This window comes from Hemiscyllium ocellatum, chromosome 34 (genome assembly GCF_020745735.1).
Source record: "Hemiscyllium ocellatum isolate sHemOce1 chromosome 34, sHemOce1.pat.X.cur, whole genome shotgun sequence".
Lineage (NCBI taxonomy): Eukaryota > Metazoa > Chordata > Chondrichthyes > Orectolobiformes > Hemiscylliidae > Hemiscyllium > Hemiscyllium ocellatum.
This window is the reverse complement of record NC_083434.1, coordinates 26,198,520-26,219,960: the sequence shown is the minus strand read 5'-3', so window position 1 is coordinate 26,219,960 and position 21,441 is coordinate 26,198,520. Positions and strand designations below refer to the sequence as shown.

Sequence of the window (21,441 nt, the reverse complement as noted above, 5' to 3'; positions counted from 1 at the left end):
TGGCAAATGTTTAAAACTTTTATGTGGTAGACTGAGCAGTGTGATGGTGTCATAAATGATGAATGTTCTGCCTCTTAAACTGCACTGTGTGAAACATGATCAGCAACTAACAATTGGTGAATACAATTTAATAAAATTCTGGAGAATTGTTGCAAAAGTAAATGTTTGTTGGTTGTTTTTTATCCATTTCACAAACTTTTTCATGTGTTCCAATTTGCTCTGGCTTTGCTTTAATAGGAAATAATGAAGGATTGTTTAGGTCAAACTTTGGATGAGAAAAATCATTTGCAGAACCACCTGATAAAACTTGAACAAAAAGCACTTAGCACGTCCAGTTCCAAAAACCAGCAAGTTGAAGGTGAGTTCTGAGTATGAACGTTTTGTGAATTCACTAAATTAGCATGTTTTGAGTGTGTAGACTTTGTGAAATACTTTGAAAGTGAACGCTTGTTTTATGATTAAAAACTAACCAGTCTATAATCTGCACAGTGCCTAAACCTTGACCTTACTGCACCAAAAGTTAGGAAAGGAATTTAAATGTAACAAATATATTAATACAAGTTTGCAGGGATTAGTCAACTTTTTTTCTGCTATGTAGAGAATTTGGGTGACCTCTAGTGGCTTTATCAGAGGTCTGTAACTAGCAGCAGAGTCATTTGTGATAGTTAAATGTTCCTGATCTTTGTGCATTCTGGCTATTTCTGTGGTCAATCGATGAGACTCTTATTCTTGAGCCAGTCAGCTTTGAGCTGAAGGCCAGAACTTCCCATAATCCAGAGCTGCAGCAATGAAAGTGGCATGTTTGACATGAGGCATTAAAATGTAATGTATAATTTCTGTTTTTGTATATTTAGAGCTCCAGAACCACAACCAGAAGTTGCAATGTGAGATTGACCATCTGAAGCAGAAGGCCCAGTATTACACCAAAATCCAGGAACTGGTTGACAAGCTCCAGGAAAGCCACAGGTAATAGCAGGGCATTCATTTGCAAACACAATCCTGTTCATGTTCTAAAGGGTAGTGACCTTTTGCAAATCTTTTCCACAAGTGAGCATCAGATTGCACCCTTTACTCTAGGGAAATTTGCATAACAGGATGGTTCGCCTTTTGCGGCATTAACCTCTGCATTAACTTTCCCACTCTTCACTATGTCCTTTGACATCAGTGCATCATCCAATTTACTCTTTCTCTTCAGCAACCAGTACTCCCCTCCCCTCCTTGAGGTGTGGAAGGAATCCTCTTAATGAGCATCTGCCTCAAGCCTTGGAGGGAATTTAAATATTTTATCTCCTGTCTTTTATCCAGGAGCAAAATAAGGTCTAATCTACTATATGGAGACAGGCAAGCATGACGCAGAGGGATTGCATAGGTTATAGAGTCGTACAGGTATACAACATGGAGATAGGCCCGTCAGCCCAACTCCTCCATGCCAACCAGATTTCCTAAACTGAACTACTCCTATTTGCCTATATTTGGCCCATGTTCCTCTAAAGTTTTCCTATCCATGTACCTTTCCAAATATCTTTTAAATGTTGTAATTATATCTGCCTCTACCTTTCCTCTGACAGCTCGTTCCATTTACCTGCTACCTGTGTGGTAAAGTTGCCCCTCAGGTCCCTTTTAAATCTTGTCCCCTCTCACCTTAAACCTATGTCCACTTGTTTTGGACTCCCATACCCTGGGGAAAAGACTTTGGCTATTCATCTCATCTGTGCCGCTCATGATTTTATAAACCCCTACAAGATGAGCCCTCCGCCTCATCCTGTTCAGGGGAAAGAAAGTCCCACCCTCTCCAACCTCTCCTTATAATTCAAGCCTTCCAGTCTCAATACCATCCTTGTAAATTTTTTTTAAGCTTTCTAGTTTATTAACATCCTTCCTATAGCAGGGCGACCAGAATTGTAAGCAGTATTCCAAATGTGGCCGCACCAATTTCTTGTATTCATTGATGACATCCCAACTCCTGTATTCATTGCTGTGACCCATGAAGACAAGAGTGCCAAACGCCGCCTTCACCAGCCTGTCTACCTGTGATGCTACTTTCCAGGAACTATGTACCTACATCCCTAAGTCTCTCTGTTTGAGAGTACTCCCCAGAGGCCTACCATTAGCTATGTAAGTCCTGCCCTGGTTTGTCTTATCAAAATGCAACATCTTGCTTTTATCTGAAATAAACATCAGATCACTGACCCAGTTGATCCATATCCCACTGTACTCTGAGTTAACTTTCTTCTCTGTCCACTATACCATCTACAAACTTACTAACCAGGACCTGTGTATTCTCAACCAAATCATTTAGACAGATGATGAACAACAGTGGACCCAGCATTGATCTTTGCGGTACACTGCTGATTACAGGCCTCCAAACTGAGAAACAATCTTCTACCATAACCCTTTATCTTCTACTGTCAAGCCAATTATGTATCGATTGGCTATCTGTCCCTGGATCCCATGTGATTTGACCTTACTAACCAGTCTACCTTGTCAAAGGCCTTGTCAAAGTCCATGTAGACAACATCTATTGCACTGTTGTCATCTATCTTCTTTGCTACCTCTTCAACAAACAAATTTGAGAGAGATGATTTCCTGTTTTTCATTGGGCAGCACGGTGGCTCAGTGGTTAGCACTGCTGCCTCACAGAGCCAGGGACCCGGGTTCGGTTCCAACCTCAGGCGACTGTCTGTACATCTCGGGGAGTTTGTACATCTCCTCATGTCTGCTTGGGTTTCCTCCGGATGCTTCAGTTTCCTTCCATAGTCCAAAGATGTTCAGGTGAGGTGAATTGGCAATGCTAAATTGTTCAGTGTTCAGGAATGTGTAAGTTTGGTGCATTAGTCAGGGGAAATGGGTCTGGGTGTGTTACTGTTTGGAGGGTTGATGTGGACTTCTTGGGTCAAATGGCTTGTTTCTACACTGTAAAGAATCTATGATTCTATACGTGAAGCCTTGCTGACTATTCCTAATCAGTCCTTTCCAAATGCATGAAGATCGCGGTCTCTCAGAATCCCCTCCAACAACTTACCCACCATTGATGTTAGGCTCAGCAGTCTGTAATTCCATGGTTTTTCCTTGCAGCCTTTCTTAAACAATGGCACATTAGCCATCAACCAGGCTTTCAGTGCCTCACCAGTGGCTTTTGATGATACAAATATGTCGACTAGGCCTTCCGCAATTTCTTCCCTAGTTTCCCATAATATCCTGGGATGAAGTTAAAAATCACAACACCAGGTTATAGTCCAACAGGTTTAATCGAAAACACTAACTTTTGGAGCGCTGCTCCTTCATCAGATGGTTGATCACCACCTGATGAAGGAGTGGCGCTCCGAAAGCTAGTGTTTCCGATTAAATCTGTTGGACTATAACCTGGTGTTGTGATTTTTAATGTTGTACACACCAGTCCAACACTGGCATCTCCAAATTGTGTCCTGGGGTACCATTTGATCAAGTCCAGGGATTTATTGGCCTTTATATGTTTTCAGTCTTCCTTAATGTAGACTGTTTTCAAGATGTCATTATTTATATTTCCCCGCATTCTCTATCTTCCATTTCTTTCTCCATGGTAAATACTGATGAGAAATATTCATTTAGGATCTCCCCTATCTCCTGTGACTCCACACATAGACAAACTCATTGACCTTTGCGAGGCCATATTCTCTCCTTCATTACTCTTTTGCCCTTAGTCTGCTTGTAGAATCTCTTTGCAGTTTGCTTTACCTTGTCTGGGCAAAGCTATCTCATGTCCCCTTGGTGCCGTCCTGGTTTCCCTCTTACGTGTATTCCTACACCCTCTATACTCCTCAAAAGATTCAGTTGATCCCAGCTGCCAATACCTGACGAATGCTTCCTTGTTTTTCTTGACTAGAGCCTCAATGTTTCTAGTCATTCAGTGTTCCCTATTCCTGCAAAACTTGCTCTTCACACTAACAGGAACATTTTGAAACCAATAGATTTATGATCACTGGTCCCAGAGTGTTCTCCCACTAACACCTCAATTATTTGCCCTGTCTTATTTCCCAAGAGAAGGTCAAGTTTTGCCCCTGCTGTAATAGAATCATCCACATATTTTTCCTGAAAACATTTAACAAATTCCACCCATCCAAGCCTTTAACACTATGACAATCCCAGTCTATATTTGAAAAGTTAAAATCCTTTACTATTACAACCCTATTATTCTCCTTATGTGTTTGCTCCTCAATTTCCCACTGACTATTGAGAGCCTACAGTATACTCCATCAAAGTGATCACCTGCTTCTTATTTCGCAATATCCCCCCGCCCATATAGCCTGATTGGATGATCCCCAGGAATATTCTTTCTTAGTAGTGCTGTTATGTTTTCCCTTATCAGAAACACCGCTCCCCTCCTCTCTTGCCACCCCTTCAATCCTTCCGATGGCACCTGTACCCTGGAACATTGAACTGCCAGTCCTATATCTCCCTCAGCCATGTTTCTGTAATAGCTATGATATCCCAGTCCCATATACCCATCCATGCCTTAAGTTCATCTGCCTTACCTACCAGGTCATTCATTGGTTTTTCCCTCGTTTCCTGATGTGCTTTTGCCTGCCTTGTCTATTTTACTTGCTCTCTTTTGCTGCTGTACCAGCCTCAACCTTCTGTTTTGTCTCACAACTGTTTAGGGTCCCAACCCCATGCCTGACTAATTTAAACCTTCCCATCTGATCTGTTGCTTTTTGTCATTTGCATTAATGATTTGGATGTGAACATAGAGTCATAGAGATGTACAGCATGGAAACAACCCGTCCATGCCGACCAAATATCCCAACCCAATTTAGTCCCACCTGCCAGCACCCAGCCCATATCCCTCCAAACCCTTCCTATTCATATACCCATCCAAATGCCTCTTAAATGTTGCAATTGTACCAGCCTCCTCCACATCCTCTGGCAGCTCATTCCATACACGCACCACTCTCTGCGTGAAAAAATTGCCCCTTAGGTCTCTTTTATATCTTTCCCCTCTCGTCCTAGACCTATGCCCTCTAGTTCTGGACTCCCCAACCCCAGAGAAAAGACTTTGCCTATTTATCCTATCAATCCCCCTCATAATTTTGTAAACCTCTATAAGGTCACCCCTCAGCCTCCGGGCTCCGGGGAAAACAGCCCCAGCCTGTTCAACCTCTCCCTGGAGCTCAGATCCTCCAACCCTGGCAACATCCTTGTAAATCTTTTCTGAACTCTTTCAAGTTTCACAACATCTTTCCGATAGGAAATGTCCTGTACAGCCGCAACATGACCTCCCAACTCCTGTGCTCAATACTCTGATCAATAAAGGAAAGCATACCAAATGCTTTCTTCACTGTCCTATCTACCTGCGACTGCACTTTCAAGGAGCTATGAACGTGCACTCCAAGGTCTCTTTGTTCAGCAACACTCCCTAGGATTACCTTTAAGTGTATAAGTCCTGCTAAGATTTGCTTTGCCAAAATGTATAACCTCGCATTTACTTGAATTGAATTAAACTCCATCTGCCACTTCTCAGCCCATTGGCCCATCTGGTCAAGATCCTGTCGTAATCTGAGGTAACCCTCTTCGCTGTCCACTACACCTCCAATTTTGGTGCCATCATGTGGGAGATATGGTTAGTAAGTTTACAGATGGAGGTGTAACCTTCTTTGCTGTCCATTACCTCAGAGTACAACAGGACCTTGATCAGATGGGCCAATGAACCGATGAGTGGCAAGTGCAGTTATATGTAGATGAATGTAAGGTGCTGCATTTTGGAAAGGCAAATCTGATCAGGACTTACACACTTTATGGTAAAGTCCTGGCGAGTATTGCTGAACAAAGAGATCTTGGAGTGCAGATTCATAATTACTTGAAAGTGGAGTCACAGGTATATAGGATAGTGAAGAAGGCATTTAGTATGCTTGTCTTTATTGGTCAGTGCATTGGTACAGATGTTGCAGCTGTACAGGACATTGTTTAGCCCACTATTAGAATACTGCATGCAATTCCTTGGTCTCCCTGGTATAGGAAGGTTGTTGTGAAACTTGAAAGGGTTCAAAAAGATTTACAAGCATATTGCCAAGGTTGGAGGGTATGAGCTAAAGGAAGAGGCTGAATAGGCTGGGGCTTTTTTTTCCCTGGAGCATCAGAGGCTGCGGGGTGACCTTGGACGTTTATAAAATCTTGAGAGGCATGGATAGGGGAAATAGACAAGGTCTTTTTCCTGGGGTGGGGCAGTCCAAAACTAGAGGGTATAGGTTTAAGATGATTGGGGAAAGAGTTAAGAAGGATATAAGGGGCAAAGGCCGGTGTGTACTGCCAGAGGAAGCAGTGGAGGTTGGGACAATTACATCATTGAAAAGGCATCTGGATGGGTATATGAATAGAAAGGTTTTAGAGGGATATGGGCCAAATACTGGTAAATGGGACTAGATTTATTTAGGATGTCTGGTCGGCGTGGACGAGTTGGACCAAAGGGTCTGCTTCTGTGCTATATATCTCTATGACTGTAAGTGGCTCAAGCAAACCTCCCCATCAGGATATTGGTTCCTACTTCAAGTGCAACCCGTTCCTCTTGTACAAGTCACTTCAGCCCCAGCAAAGATCTCAATGGTCCAAAAACTTGAATCTCTGCTCACTGCACCAACCCCTCCGACATGCCCTATCCTCCTTTACCTACTCTTACTAACATGTAGCAGTGGGTGCAATTCATAGAGTACTACCCTTGAGCTCATGCTTTTTGACCTTCTACCTAACTCCCTATGTACCATCTGCAGGACTCATCCCTTTTTTCTATCTATGGCATTGCTGCCAATGTGTACAATGACCACTGGCTGCTCATGCTCCCCTTTGAGAATTTGCTGCAGCTACAACTTTAGATTAGATTAGACTTAGATTAGACTTACAGTGTGGAAACAGGCCCTTCGGCCCAACAAGTCCACACCGACCCGCCGAAGCGCAACCCACCCATACCCCTACATTTACCCCTTACCTAACACTACGGGCAATTTAGCTTGGCCAATTCACCTGACCCGCACATCTTTGTGACTGTGGGAGGAAACCGGAGCACCCGGAGGAAACCCACGCAGACACGGGGAGAACGTGCAAACTCCACACAGTCAGTCGCCTGAGTCGGGAATTGAACCCGGGTCTACAGGCGCTGTGAGGCAGCAGTGCTAACCACTGTGCCACCGTGCCGCCCCAGACATCTCCCAGACATCCTTGACCCTGGCCTCAGGGAGGCAATACGCCATCCTGGAGTCTTATTCGCAGGCACAGAAATACCTGTCTGTTCCCCTGACTCGAGACACTGATCAGAATTGCTTGCTTGGTCTTTCCAATAACTTGCTTTACAGCAGGGACAGTCGTGGTGCCACAGACCTGACTGCCACTGCTATTTTCTTCTGAGAGGCTATTCCCCCAACAGTATCCAAACAGTATACCTGTTAGAGAGGGGGATAGCCACAGGAGATGCCTGTGCTACCTGCCTACCTCTCCTGGTGGTCATCTACCTGGCTGATGCTGTGGTGTTACTACCTCACTATCTATCACACTCTGTACCTCCTCAGCATGTCCAACTGTTGCTCCAACCAATCCATGCAGTCTGAGAGGAGCTGCAGCAGGACATATTTCATGCAGATATAGTCACCAGGGATGTTCAACTGCTCCCTGATCTCCAACATCTGACAGGTGGGGCGCACCAGTCCACTGACTTGTTTTTGAACTGAATCCTGTAAGGTTTAAAAATTTTAAAAGATTTTTTGAAAATAAATAAGCTAAGTAGGTCCCTGCCCTTGCTTGAACAAAGACTTACAGAATAATAGTTTGGAAATACCCACCTGGACTTACCAATCAGCTTCTGCTGTTGGTCCCACTCACTTTCTGAACTGTTCTAATTCTGCCCCCACTGAACCGGTGGAAGTATTAAGGGAAACTATCCACAGCAATGTGTCTCTCCCCAACTTCCCTGAACTCTCTCACTTATCTTATCCACCAGCATTTCACTGTCTGCAGCTAGCACCCCATTGTGTTGTTACCGACTGTCTCAGCACTTTAAGGTTATCCATGTGTGATTCTTCTTCTCTACCTGCACCTCCATCCCATGCCCCCGCCCCAGAAAATGTGGCTCTCAGACTCTGAGAGATGCACGTAAATTGAATGATCAGATCAGATTACCTACAGTATGGAAACAGGCCCTTTGGCCCAACAAGTCACACTGACCCTCCAAACAGTAACCCATCCAGACCCATTCCCCTACCCTATATTTACCCCTGACTAATGCACCTAACACTATGGGCAATTTAGCATGGCCACTTCACCTGACCTGCATGTCTTTGGATTGTGGGAGGAAACCGGAACATACTGGGAGAATGTGCAAACTCCACACGAACAGTAGCTAGAAGTGGGAATCGAACCCGGGTCCCTGGTGCTGTGAGGCAGCAGTGCTAAGCACTGAGCCACCAAATGAATGATTATCTCATGAGAGAGAATCTAACCATCATCCCTCGACATTCAGTGGCTAAATATTTAGCCATTGCTAAATACCCTAAGGTAACACCCTGGAGGTTACCACTCACCAGAAATTGAACTGAACTCGCCATATAAATACTGTGGCCAGAAAAGTAGGTCAGAGGCTAGGAATCCTGCATTTAGTAACTCAAGACCTGATTCCCCAAAACCTGTCCACAATCTATAAAGCAGAACTTAGGACTGCGATCGAATGCTCTCCACTTGCCTGAATGAGTGCCACTCTAACAACATTCAAGAAGATTTACACTAACCAGGAGAAAGAAGGCCATTTGATTGGCACCACATGCACAAATATTTACTTACTCCAACACCAATGCACAGTAGCAGCAGTGTGTACCATCTACAAGTGGAACTGCAGCAATTCATGAAGGATCTTTGGAGTGTACCTTTCAAAGCCATTCCTAAGGGCAGCAGCTACCTGAGAACTTCACCATCTGAAAGTTCCCTTCCAGCCACACTCTATCTTGACTTGGAAGCATATTGCCACTCCTTCTTCAGTCTTGCTGATTCAAAATCCTGAAGCTCACTATCTATCAGCACGATGGGTGTGCCTACTCTAAATGACTGCAGCAATTCAAGAAAACACCTCATCGCCATCTTCTCAAGAGCAATGGGGAAAAAAAAATGCTGGCCCAGCCAACGAAATCCATACAGCATGAATATTTTTTAAAAATATATATCACAAGAATCCCAATGTAAAGAGAAAACAACATTTATATATTATGAGTGGAGGGGGTTGTTTGCTTGCCAAATGGTAGAGTTGTTGCCTTGGAGAATGTGCCAATTAACTGGTGACTAACCATTAATTGTCAAAGTTGTTTAAACTTTAACCTGGCAAGCTGACTATGATTGGTCAAGACATTGCTCTAACTCTAGTCTGGGGGGAGGGGGATTGCAAATGGAATCCTGGTGAGAAATAGATTTGACCATGGGGTGGGAGGCTCCTTAGGTAGGCATAGAGTGTTTGGTTGAGGAGACGATCCCCTCCCCCCAAAAATCCCTTCCTATCCCAAAAATCACCACTACCCCTCTGAGGAGGACTGCCAGGTTGGATATTTGACTTGGGCTTCTGCTGCCTTTGGCTAAATTCCAATGGTGAAGGCATCAGGTTTCTAATGGCATAATGTGGACCAAAGGCCTGCCACTAGTAAAATTAAAACAGGAAGGTAAGTGGCATGCATGGTGCCCAATAGGTTTTATGTGCCCTTTCCTTCAAAATCTTTCAAGTTATAAGGAGAGGTTGAACAAACTTAGATGTTTTCGCTAATGCTTAGAAGGTTAAGGGGTGACCTCTTAGTAGGATATAAAATGATGAAAGGCATAAAGAGGGTGGATAGTTGGGCTCATCCTCCCAGGGTGGAAATACCAAATACTAGGGGGCATAGGTTTAAGGTGATAGGGGAAAAGTTTAAACAAGATGTGCAAGGAAAGTTTTTTTTCCACAGGTGCCTGGTATGTGCTGCTGGTTGAGGTGATCGAAGCCGATATGACAGCAATGTTTAAAAGGAATTGAGACACGTGAACAGACAGGGAATAGAAGCATACGGACCATGTGGAAGCAGATGGGATTAGTTCAGAATGGCATCATGGTCAACACAGAAATGGTGGGCTGAAGAGCCTGTTCCTGTGTTGTACTGTTCTAGCGGTGTAGTTGACTCTTTACTGCCTCTGAAAAGGCATTGAGAGAAATCGGTTCAGGGCCAATTTGGGACAGATAACAAATGCTGGCTTTTCTAGTGAACCCATGTCCTGTACAAGAGTAACAAGAATAAAGAAAAGAAAATCTTAACCAGGAGAATAGACTAGCAGTCTAATTCAGCTGAAAATGTGTTGCTGGTTAAAGCACAGCAGGTTAGGCAGCATCTCAGGAATAGGGAATTCGACATTTCGAGCATAAGCCCTTCATCAGGAATGGTCTAATTCAGCCAACTGCTTTGCTCTGACCTCAGATAAGCCTTCTAGACAATTATAGGCACCAGTCTGTATCCTACCAATCTGTAAGACATGACATTAATACTGAATCTCCCACAACATTTTGCTTCATACTGTGTCATTCATAGTACATTATTGACAAAGGTAATTTTGATATTAAAATAGATAAGTGCCTGGCTTTTGTATAATGAATGCATTTTTCAGATTATTCTGTAATCTTCTCCCATTTTCATCTTTCATTGCCTTTTTCTAACTTGGTACCATCTGAAACTGTGCCTCTCTCCTCCTATTCCCCCTATTCCCCCCCCTCCTCCTATTCCCCCCCCTCCTCCTGTTCCCCCCCCCTCCTATTCCTCCCCCCCTCCCCCTATTCCCCCCCTCCTCCTATTCCCCCCCCCTCCTCCTATTCCCCCCCTCCTCCTATTCCCCCCCTCCTCCTATTCCCCCCCTCCTCCTATTCCCCCCCTCCTCCTATTCCCCCCCCTCCTCCTATTCCCCCCCTCCTCCTATTCCCCCCCCTCCTCCTATTCCCCCCTCCCCCTATTCCCCCTATTCCCCCTCTCCCCCTCTCCTCCTATTCCCCCCCTCCTCCTATTCCCCTATTCCCCCTCTCCCCCTCTCCCCCTATTCCCCTATTCCCCCTCTCCTCCTATTCCCCCCCTCCTCCTATTCCCCCCTCCCCCTCTCCCCCTATTCCCCCTCTCCCCCTCTCCCCCTATTCCCCTATTCCCCCTCTCCTCCTATTCCCCCCCTCCTCCTATTCCCCTATTCCCCCCCTCCTCCTATTCCCCTATTCCCCCTCTCCCCCTCTCCCCCTATTCCCCTATTCCCCCCCTCCTCCTATTCCCCTATTCCCCCTCTCCCCCTCTCCCCCTATTCCCCTATTCCCCCTCTCCTCCTATTTCCCCCCCCTCCACCCCGACTCCTTATCCAAGGAATAGCAGGCTAAGTAGTGATGGTGAAGACTCAAAAATTCATCTCCAACCTCCTCGGGTGATCGCAACCAGTTCAGAAGACTACATTGATTAAGTGTAAATTAATCTTTGAATCATTTTTGTTCTCACTGGCCCAGCATAGAACCACTTCAGTTTCCTTTTGAGACACAGAGTGTACTGTCGCTAACAATACAAGCTGTTCACATAATCTATTGGTTCACTACTCTGGGCAAAGTAGAACATGTCTACCATCTAACTTCTTCCTGCTCTAGAAAGCATGGCCCAATTGGAATCACTTTACCTTTGAGTTACAAGATTGTGGACTTGATCCTCCTCCAGACTTGAACACAAATATTTAAGCTGATAGTCCTGTGCAATACTGAAGGAGTACTGCATTATCGGAGGTACTATTTTCAGATGAGATGTTAAACTAGAGTTCCATCTACTTTCTTAGGTAAAAGATCCCAATATTTTGGAGAAGAGCATGGACCTTATCACTAGTGTCCTAGCCAATATATATCTATCAAGCATTGTAGAAACAAACCATTTCCTTCACCTGTATTTTATCAATGTGCCTGTTAGTCCTCCCTACTCTGCCAAACTGACATTATCTATTCATAACCCTTCTGTTATTTTATATTCCTCTCTCCAAACCCCTCTAAATCTGCTCTTTTTTTGTCATCTTAAATCTTGGTTAATTTGCAGGCACTCAGCCAGGAATTACTATTAATAAGCGCAAACTTTGAATAAAGCATATGTTGCCAAGGTAAATATAATAAAGCTTCTCCAATCATTACCCAATGCTGAATTTAAAAGTACAGTTCTTGAAATAGTTAACCTTGCCTTAACGAAGCAGAAAGAAAGTGAAACCTTGAGTAAAAGGAGTCACACAAGTGCGGTCTATGTCTCCATTTAAACTGTGTTTTCTGGGAAATCCCATTGCACTTTCAAAGAAGATAAAGGGAGTTCTCCCCAATGTCCTGGCGAACGTTTGTCCCATAATCAAGTGCCACCTGTTTCAGAGGTGTGTAATAACATTTCCGAACAGATTGATCAGAAAAATAGAGAAGCGGGGTGTTGACATTTCTGTTCTGAACCTTTCATCAGGACTGATGAAAGGTCCCGACCTGAAGCATCGATGCTGCTTGACATGCTGTGCCTTTTCCAGCTCCACATTTTATCAATTCTGACTTTCCAGTATCTGTGGTCCTCGCTACCTCCAAACTTGAAACCCAGATCTCCTGGCTCAGAGGTAAGGACACTACAACTGTACCAAAAGAGCTCTTCTCAATCCAACTCTTTTTGTATTTTCTAACCAACCTGGTCAGAGATGTCATTACATACCTCTGGAGCAAGTAGACTTGAACCTGGGCCTCCCAGACCAGTGATAGGGTCACTACCACTGTACCACAGAAGCCCTTCTTAGCCCAACTCTTAAATAGACCATCTAATTATTATCAGATGTTTGCAAACTCGTACACAGATTAGCTGCTATGTTTACTATGTTATAGCAGTGGCAACTACAAAAACATAGCTCATTGGCTGTGAAGTGGTTTGAACATTTTAAGGTTGTTAAAAGTGCATTGTAAATGCAAACCTTTCTCTTTGTTCCAAGACCTTTACTCACAATTGGTACTCAATGAGCAGTGATAATTGCACACATATCTGTTCCACAAAAGATGATATCACCTAAGTGGATTATTTAATCTATCAAAAAATCGCTTGAAGGAATACAGTTGGGATCGATGTGAATAAACACTCAGTGATCTGGTGCATATACTACAACTATAATGGTGCTAATTGTATTGAGTTTTTGATTGTATGTGTGTTATAAAGGTTACTTGACCCCTCCATTAGTGTAGAATCTATAAGTACAAATTTAGAAAGAGAAGCTCCTCCCAAAAATCAACAAGATCTAGCACAATGCTTCTAAGGCCCTGCACCCTTCCCCCATCAAACCCATCCACACCATATCCCATATATCCTTTTCGCTCCAACTCAAGACTTCATCTACCTACTTCCTCCCACCACACCTGCGCTGATGTCCACTCCAAAGTTCCTTCCCTGGTAGCCCATATTACAGTACCTTCCACATCACCACCTCCCTCCTAATGCTAGCAACCACTTGCAAAATACAGGTCGCTCTGCATTTCATTAATGCGAATTTGCTGTAATGTGATTGATGAATTGGGGACACTGTTCCTAAAGCACGATTTTTCTATAATGTGGGGTTGTGCAAGAATGCAATCATCACATTATGGAAGAGTAACCTGCATTTTAACTCCTGTCTTTAACCAATCCAGATGCAAAAGTACCTGTACAACAGCAAAGAGTCAGGATATTGGGAGGGATGTAGATGGAGGAGGAAACTGAGAATACAGTTCAGAAAGAATGAATTGCTGAGTCAGCGAGAGAGAAAAAAGGAAAAATGGAAAACAAGCCAAAAGAAATAGAAAAGCAATGAAGGGAAGAAAGGCTAGAAACAAGATTAAAAATATATACTTTACTGCGCTGAAATTGACTGGTATATTGCATAAACAGAAATGTAATTTCTCTCACAGCAGTCCCTTGGTGCCAGGGACCCAGGTTCGATTCCAGCCTCCGGCAACTGTTTGTGTGGAGTTTGCACATTCTCCCCAACTTTGCATGGGTGTCCTCCGGGTGGTCCAGTTTCCTCCCACAGTTCAAAGATGTGCAGGTTAGGTGGATTGGCCGTGCTAAATTGCCCATAGTGTCCAGGAATGTGCAGGCTAGCTGGATTAGATATCTGAAATGCAGTGTTACAAGGATAGGGTATGGGAATGGTCTGGTTGGGATGCTGTTCAGTGGGCTGAATGGTCTGTTTCTACACAGTACGGATTCTATTCTATGTAAACGGATAGAGGAACTCAGCAGATCTGGCAGCATCTGTTTAAGGGGAAGTAGAGTTAATGTTTTGAGGCCAGTGACCTTTCTGCAGAACTACATTCACAGAAATTTGTTTTATTTTAGTATATTACGTCATTTATGTTTATCCTAAATGCTGAAGAACATTACTCAATACAAGTAATGAAGTAAATTGCATCCATGTAAGCAAATGGGAAATGTGTAAATTGCATTGAATGAACATTTGAAGGTCTCATCAGCAATGTAGTTAATCAGATTGGGTAGAATAAGGTATATCAAGGCTTGTATAGAGCAAGGTGCACTGCACTATTATCTACAATGTGAGGAAAAAGTCAAGAGACTTGGTAAAATTTTGCATATGATCTTGCATTGCTAGGAATTCACTGGTATCAAGATTGCATAGATGTGGGTTATACAGCATTGTAAAAAATCTGTTCTTGTTTAGCTGTCTCCCAGCAACCTTTCATAATATTAGCACACAGTCACACTGTAAATGGTACTGTGAAGTAGTGTCCTACACATTCTTTGTTTTAATCTGCCACAGCCAACTTTTCAGTTCGAGTTTTTTTGAGTCATGAATTCTGCTTGATAATTGTGGATGTGTTGTGTTTAGTACCTTGGCGTTGATCATTAGCCCATTTTTTTTTTTGAAAATTGATAACTAATATGAAGATGTATGTTAAAATAATGCTACACTATGGTATTTGCAACTCTCGGACTATTGATTGCAGATACTCATGATTTTTTTAAAAATTCAATTAAAGCCAAGGCATCGACTGCTGTCTTAATTGCAGGGTGCTGGTTTGCACAAACGAACACTTGTTGACAGAGCTGAATGAAGCGCGATCGAGACACCAAGCAGAAGTGGGCCAATTGCATTGGAGCTACGTTCAACTCAAAAAAACCATGGAGCCATTTCCTTGCAGTGTGACTGCTTCAACATCTGACTGCATGCCATTGGGCAGAGAGATTAAAAGCCACGTGGAATTAAAGCATCAAAAACGCTGAAGGAAATTCCCCAGAAAAACTGAAATGTCTTACAAGAAGCAAATGACAAAAAGCCTGTGAGATTTCATGCTGTTTATTGAAAGCACCACTCTTTCTATCAATACAAGACCTACTGATGTCAAAATACTGACGTACTGTGTCAAAATTTCTGCTGTCTATGTACAAGCGATAGTAATTTAACAATAACTAATTTAATATCATTTTGGTCTGGTTCAGAATTTTGCAATGTCTCATTACTTTGCTAGTTGTCCCCTCCACTTGGCTCCAAATGCCCTGAAGGTTGAAAGTAGTCCTCCAGAAACCAGTTACATGTTTGATTGCTTAAAATTTATTTTTAGTTGTCTCTCCCTGAATAAGCAAGTGTGGAACCTCTCAGTCTGGGCTTCTAATGGTTCACTAAACAAACAAATGCTTTGAAATCATGCCACGTAACTTTCTCTGTATTTGGTTTCCCTCTATATGCGATTCTGCTTTGCTTTCATTCTGTGCAGTCTGCACACGAATCTAGAGTTATGAGATTAACCTATGGCATAGCATTGTTTGAAGAAATCTCTGCTTTTACGAAGGTCTTTTAAAATAGATCAGCATTAAGAATTTACTACTAATGTTGCAGAATATGAAAGAACAATTCTGTCGAATTGCAAGACAAATATTTATATTTTACAATTATTTCAATGTGCATGTGAGTATTCACATGGGTTAAAATAGATTATTGGTTTGCAGAAATGAGCTGAAAGCTTCTTCCTAAATTCTTATTCAAATAAAAGTTCCACTGTTTTATGCATCTGTCTAGAGAGAGGCATTTTTAAGAGAAGTGTGGAAGCATAAAGATTTGTGTTAATATTAACGGGCGGGTGGAATAGGCAGTTTGAGAATTTTTTGACGTGCATTCTAACTATAAAACAGAAGCTACTATTCTTGTATCTTTGAAATGTAAACTAATTTACTTAATATTTTCATTTCCTCTTCCATGGATCATCCACAGCCAATGACAGATGCCTCCGCCTCTGGTTCCACACTTTTGTCAGAACCACACAAAACATAACCACTAAGGTTAAGCAAATTCCCTTTCTATAGCAACATCCTAGCTAACTCAGTTAATCTTTCTATGAGCAATCCTACTACTCTTATAATACTCCTGCAGCAGTTTCTAGTGAACACGTTGCCTTCCTAATGGAGTTCTGTAGCCAACCTTCATTACTCTTCTCCTCGACTCCGATATATTTACATTAGGAGTTTCTAATTAACTCTTTGTTCTGCCTTTCTCCGTTGACTGCTCCACTGTTTAAGAGTGAGACTGCTTATCTCACAACCAGTACTAGATGAACACAAATTTTCTCTAATTAAATATTTGGAAGACTGAAGCCGTTGCTTTAGGTTCCCCATCCAAATTCTATTCTTCATCTATGAAACACATCCTTCTCCCTGGACAATATAAGTTTAAGCCATTCTGATCCCAACCTTGGTGTCACATTTGTCCCAGAGATGAGCTTCTGAAGATACAGTTACACTGTTACTAAAACTGTTTATTTCCACCTCTGTAACATGTCAATGATCCCTGTCTCAGTTCATCTGCAACTAAAGCCCTCATTTGTGCTATTATTACCTCTAGGTTTGGTTATTCCAACACGTCCTGGCAGGTAGCCTGCATCTACCTTATGTAAGCGCGAAGTCATCCAAATATCTGCTGTTTTTGACAACCCTCACCAAGTCCCATTCATCTGTCACCCCTGCGGTTGCTACTTATCAATTGGATCCTGTTTGAGCAATGTTTTGCTGTTAAAATTCTGAACTTTGTTTTAAATCCTGCAGAATCTCATTGCTCGTATTCTGTCGCCTCCTCCAGTCCCACAACTCTTTGCGATGTCTATGCTAATTGATTCTGGCTTCTTGAGCATCCTTGATGTTAATTACTCCACAGTTGGATGCAGTGCCTTCAATTGCCTCAGCCCGAAGCCCTGGAATTCCCTCCTTACATCTTTTCTGCCTTTCTAATCCCATTCCTCCTTTAAAATGCTTCTTAAAACCCACCTCTTAGAACAAGCTTTTGAACATCTATTCCCAATATTTTATGTGGCCGAGTTTATAACACACTTGTGAAGTTACTTGAGATGTTTTGTTACATTTAAGGCACTTTATATGTTATTCTTGTAGGAAATTCTAACTAATTCATTGCCTTTTAAAATTTTCTAGCTCACTGTCAGCACCTTTCCACATGAGCCACTAGCTAACTTTCAACATTCCTATTAAAGCTTATGGCTAAATGTCATCGCCATGACAGAAAGCCCCAAAGGTCAGGGGACAATTAAGGAATGGAACTGGCAGCCCACAAATTGTGTTCGGCTGACACTGCTGCTTTATTTCCTTCCTTTCTGCAAACAAATAAGCTGATTCAATGTCAGGGAGATCGTAGGAGTGATAGCAAAGAATGATGTGCCACAGCTGTTGTTTTTTGCCATGGTTTATGTACATCAAATTCCATCTCTGTAATTACTGTAGATTGTGTGGACAGAGAACATGGACTGCTTAAGAGATAGTGAGGAACTAAGAACTGGTCTCCTGTTTTTATCCAATTCGCAATGACCGTGTGCCTTCAATAGAAGTCAGTGCACTTACTAAATTCAGACATGGGTTGGGTGTAGAGTACAGGGAGGACTGCAGTACAAGTTTGCGAGAAAAAGAAATCCCTGGTCAGCAAGTTACCATTACCATGCATGTATTTTTCCAACAAAGTATATGTCAAACCACCTCCACTCACTTCCATCCCAGCCTCTCTGCTTTTCATTTGATGGCACATAACATTTCTAGCGAAAACCCTTATTCTGAAACTTTTCTCTGCTTAGTTGAGTCCAGCACTCAACTACTGCAAATGTGTTGCTGGTCAAAGCACAGCAGGTTAGGCAGCATCTCAGGAATAGAGAATTCGACGTTTCGAGCATAAGCCCTTCATCAGGAATCTTTCCTGATGAAGGGCTTATGCTCGAAACGTCGAATTCTCTATTCCTGAGATGCTGCCTAACCTGCTGTGCTTTGACCAGCAACACATTTGCAGCTGTGATCTCCAGCATCTGCAGACCTCATTTTTTACTCCAGCACTCAACTACCCAATGGTATTTAAAAGGAATGCCATAAAACAATTCCCAAACTACAAATCAGTTGTTGTTGTTATTCTCATGTAAGTGTCGTCCCAAAGTACTAATTTGTATATATCGTTGTGGAAAATTTTCTGAGAGTCAGTACAAATGTTGGGGTGAGTGACAATAATTTAGTTATTGAGGAAGAGTGTGTTTAAAACTGTCATGCCATTTGAATCCTGATCTAATGTTACAGATAAATCATATTTGTCTTCTACTTGTCCCAGGTGTTACATGTCAAGTTCTGGATTAGATACAATTTTGGAAAATTGAGAAACAGCTTAATATTTTTTCAGCAAGTTTTCACCTGGCCTAAGGACTTTGGAAGTAGCTGCTTTATATTTGTTTATTTAATGAACGTTTCCATTGATTACTTTGTCATCAGTGCGGCATGGAGGCTCAGTGGTTAGCACTGCTGCCTCACAGCCCCAGAGACCTGGGTTCAATTCGAGCTTCAGGCAACTGTCTGTGTGAAGTTTGCATATTCTCCCCGTGTCTGCATGGGTTCCCTCCGGGTGCTCTGGTTTCCTCCCACAGTCCAAAGATGTGCAGGTTAGATGAATTAGTCATGCTAAATTGCCTGTGGAGTTAGGTGCATAAGTCAGGGGTAAATAGGGGGAATGGGTCTGGGTGGGTTATTCTCTGGAGAGTCAGTGTGGACTAGTTGGACTGAAGGGCCTGTTTCCACACTCTAGGTAATCTAATAACGTAAAAGTATTGCTGTGGAGTTCGTATTGTGGTGAAGGATCTGTGATGTTTGCATTTCAGTATGATGAAAATAATTTCATTTATGCATAGAAAATCTGTGGGAGAGCAGATTCCAGTTTCAAGGAATTTGCCAGCAGTCTCAGACCCTCTTTTATAAGTATGGAATTTTAATGTGTTGAATCAGATTAACTGTTTCTATCCCAGGGTAAAACGCCAATGACTTGACCACTGTCTATACAAATTCAGAAATCTTCCCAACAGTAAACTATTTTAATAAATAGAGTACCGCGACTACTTGCTGGGCAAATGCAGTGTTTAAAATTATTTGTTTCATAATTTTACACGTTGCCTTTTGAGGAAAACAACTCTGGGCAAGTGTTGAAAAGGTTAGCAGGCTGATGAGCAATCATTGAATCTCATGGTGAGTCTCTATCTTTAGTGAACCAGTCCTGGATACAGATCTTTGAACCTGGAGTTTCTAGATTAGAATTAGGGACACCATCAGCTGAGCCACAATATCAAAAACAACCCCAATGTAACTGGTGCACCTAGTGACAATAAATTACTATAACTAATGACTACTACCTGCCCTAGTTTTCTTGTAAAAGTTGTCTTGAAACTGGAACTGCTCTGAAATTGTTAAATGTAAAGTTCCAGGAATTTCAGTTGTAATTGTTTAGTAGCACAGATGTTTATTGTTGAAAAAGTTCACAATTTGTCAAGGTTTTTTTTGTCTTGCACTTAGGAGCATAACTCACAAGAGTACAACTTCAAATATATACTGCATGAGAGGAGAAAGCTGATTGGTTGCCAGGTGGGTTCTAATTGTTTGAACCATTGGCATTAAGAACGCATCAATCAATGATGATTTACAATTAGTGCCAGGGTAGTTTGAATTTTAAACCAGGCGTTTGAGTTGGATTGGTTAGGCATTGCCCTGTGAAATAATCTATGAATGACTCACCTAGATGATTTGTGAAATCAATTTGAAACTTTGTTTTAAATCCCATTTTGAAGACGCTTGGTGCCCTGAAGTCCAGTTCCGAATTGATTTATCCCATCAAATAAGATGGTCAGGGTTAGATTACTACATATATGTTCATAGCTCCTTTATGTCTTCACTGGGAAAGCTTCATTTTTTTTTAAATAACTGGGCAAATTGATGAGCATTGTCTCTGTGCTCAGCACAAGAGCAACAAATTTGGAAAACTGGCTATTTTGGCATTTAGCTGCTTCAATATAGGCATAACTCGAATGTCTGTCCTGATCTTGGATCCATTAGAACTTCTTGATGCTTCCAGTAGCAGACTGACAGGGGGAAAATGCGACAATTAATGTAATTACATGTTTGTACGTCAGAGAGCCACATAACTGTGGATGAATACAGAGGGTAAATCTTTTTAAGTATTCACAATTTGTTTCATTTTTATAATAAAAGCAGAAATAATTAATTGCTATTTATATTTATAGACATTCATTTTGCAAGTTTATGAATACTGTTTTGACTGAGATATGTATGTTTTTATAAACTAAATTAAATGTTTTTATGAAATTGTATTTATGATATTGAGTGCCTGATTCATCCGAAAGTCATCCATTGACACCTCTAAGTCAAAACCAAGTGGAAAGATTGAGCTGCTGCATTAACGGAGCACATATTTTGACTGGCCAAGCTGTATTACAACGGAACACCACAGTCTCCACCTCCAGGCTTCGATGTAGCTATCAGCCACTGTTAGGTTTTCAAGTTATTCTATCTCTTTCACAGATTTCCCCACTCCAAACATCTGTAAGTTCTGCCTGTGCTGCCCCTCAGTTAGATTCTGAAATGCAAATAAGATTTCTACTTAGGATAAAAGCATTGTCCTTTCTGGAAAAATTGAGTAAATTAAATATATTGCTTAGAATTTAGACAATGAGAGTGACCTTCAAAAATAGGGTAGATGCTGATGGTGGAACCCAAAACAAAGAATTTTGCCCTCAAGGCAGGAACGTCAAGTGAGGAAAAGCTCTGGTGGATCCATTGAAACTGTGTTCACGATTTTCACTCCAGAGCATAGAAAAAAACCCACAGAGGTAAACAAATGTCAAAGGGGCCCAGTTAGAAAGTCTGCTGCCTTCTCTGAGGCTTAGCCTTGTAAGTGTAAAATGCTGTTGGGCTCTCTGATCACCATCCCGCCCTAATGCAACCTTACTCTCCCCATTTGACTTTCATAGCCACTCACTCAGCACTCATTATGGACAGACCTCAGTGTCCATGTGAAGCTGGAAAAAACAAATGTAGTAAACCCACCCATACACAGTGATACTGAAAAACACTTATTCATAAAGCCTATTCAAGAATC

At 42.1% G+C, this 21,441-nt stretch overlaps 1 protein-coding gene across 3 annotated transcripts in view; it reads left to right on the top strand.

Moving 5' to 3' along the window:
- Positions 1-20,585, top strand: part of cep72 (centrosomal protein 72) — a 155,064-nt gene extending 134,479 nt beyond the window's left edge. For 2 of the 3 annotated variants that reach the window (XM_060849959.1, XM_060849961.1), the window contains 3 exons: positions 238-358; positions 855-966; positions 15,041-15,803. In XM_060849959.1, the coding sequence (XP_060705942.1) occupies positions 238-358; positions 855-966; positions 15,041-15,254 (447 nt within the window). In that variant the 3' untranslated portion in view covers positions 15,255-15,803. Of the gene's footprint in view, positions 1-237; positions 359-854; positions 967-15,040; positions 15,804-18,615 lie in introns of those variants that run through there. The other variant, XM_060849960.1, reaches the window with a different exon arrangement.
- Positions 20,586-21,441: the final 856 nt, after the last annotated feature.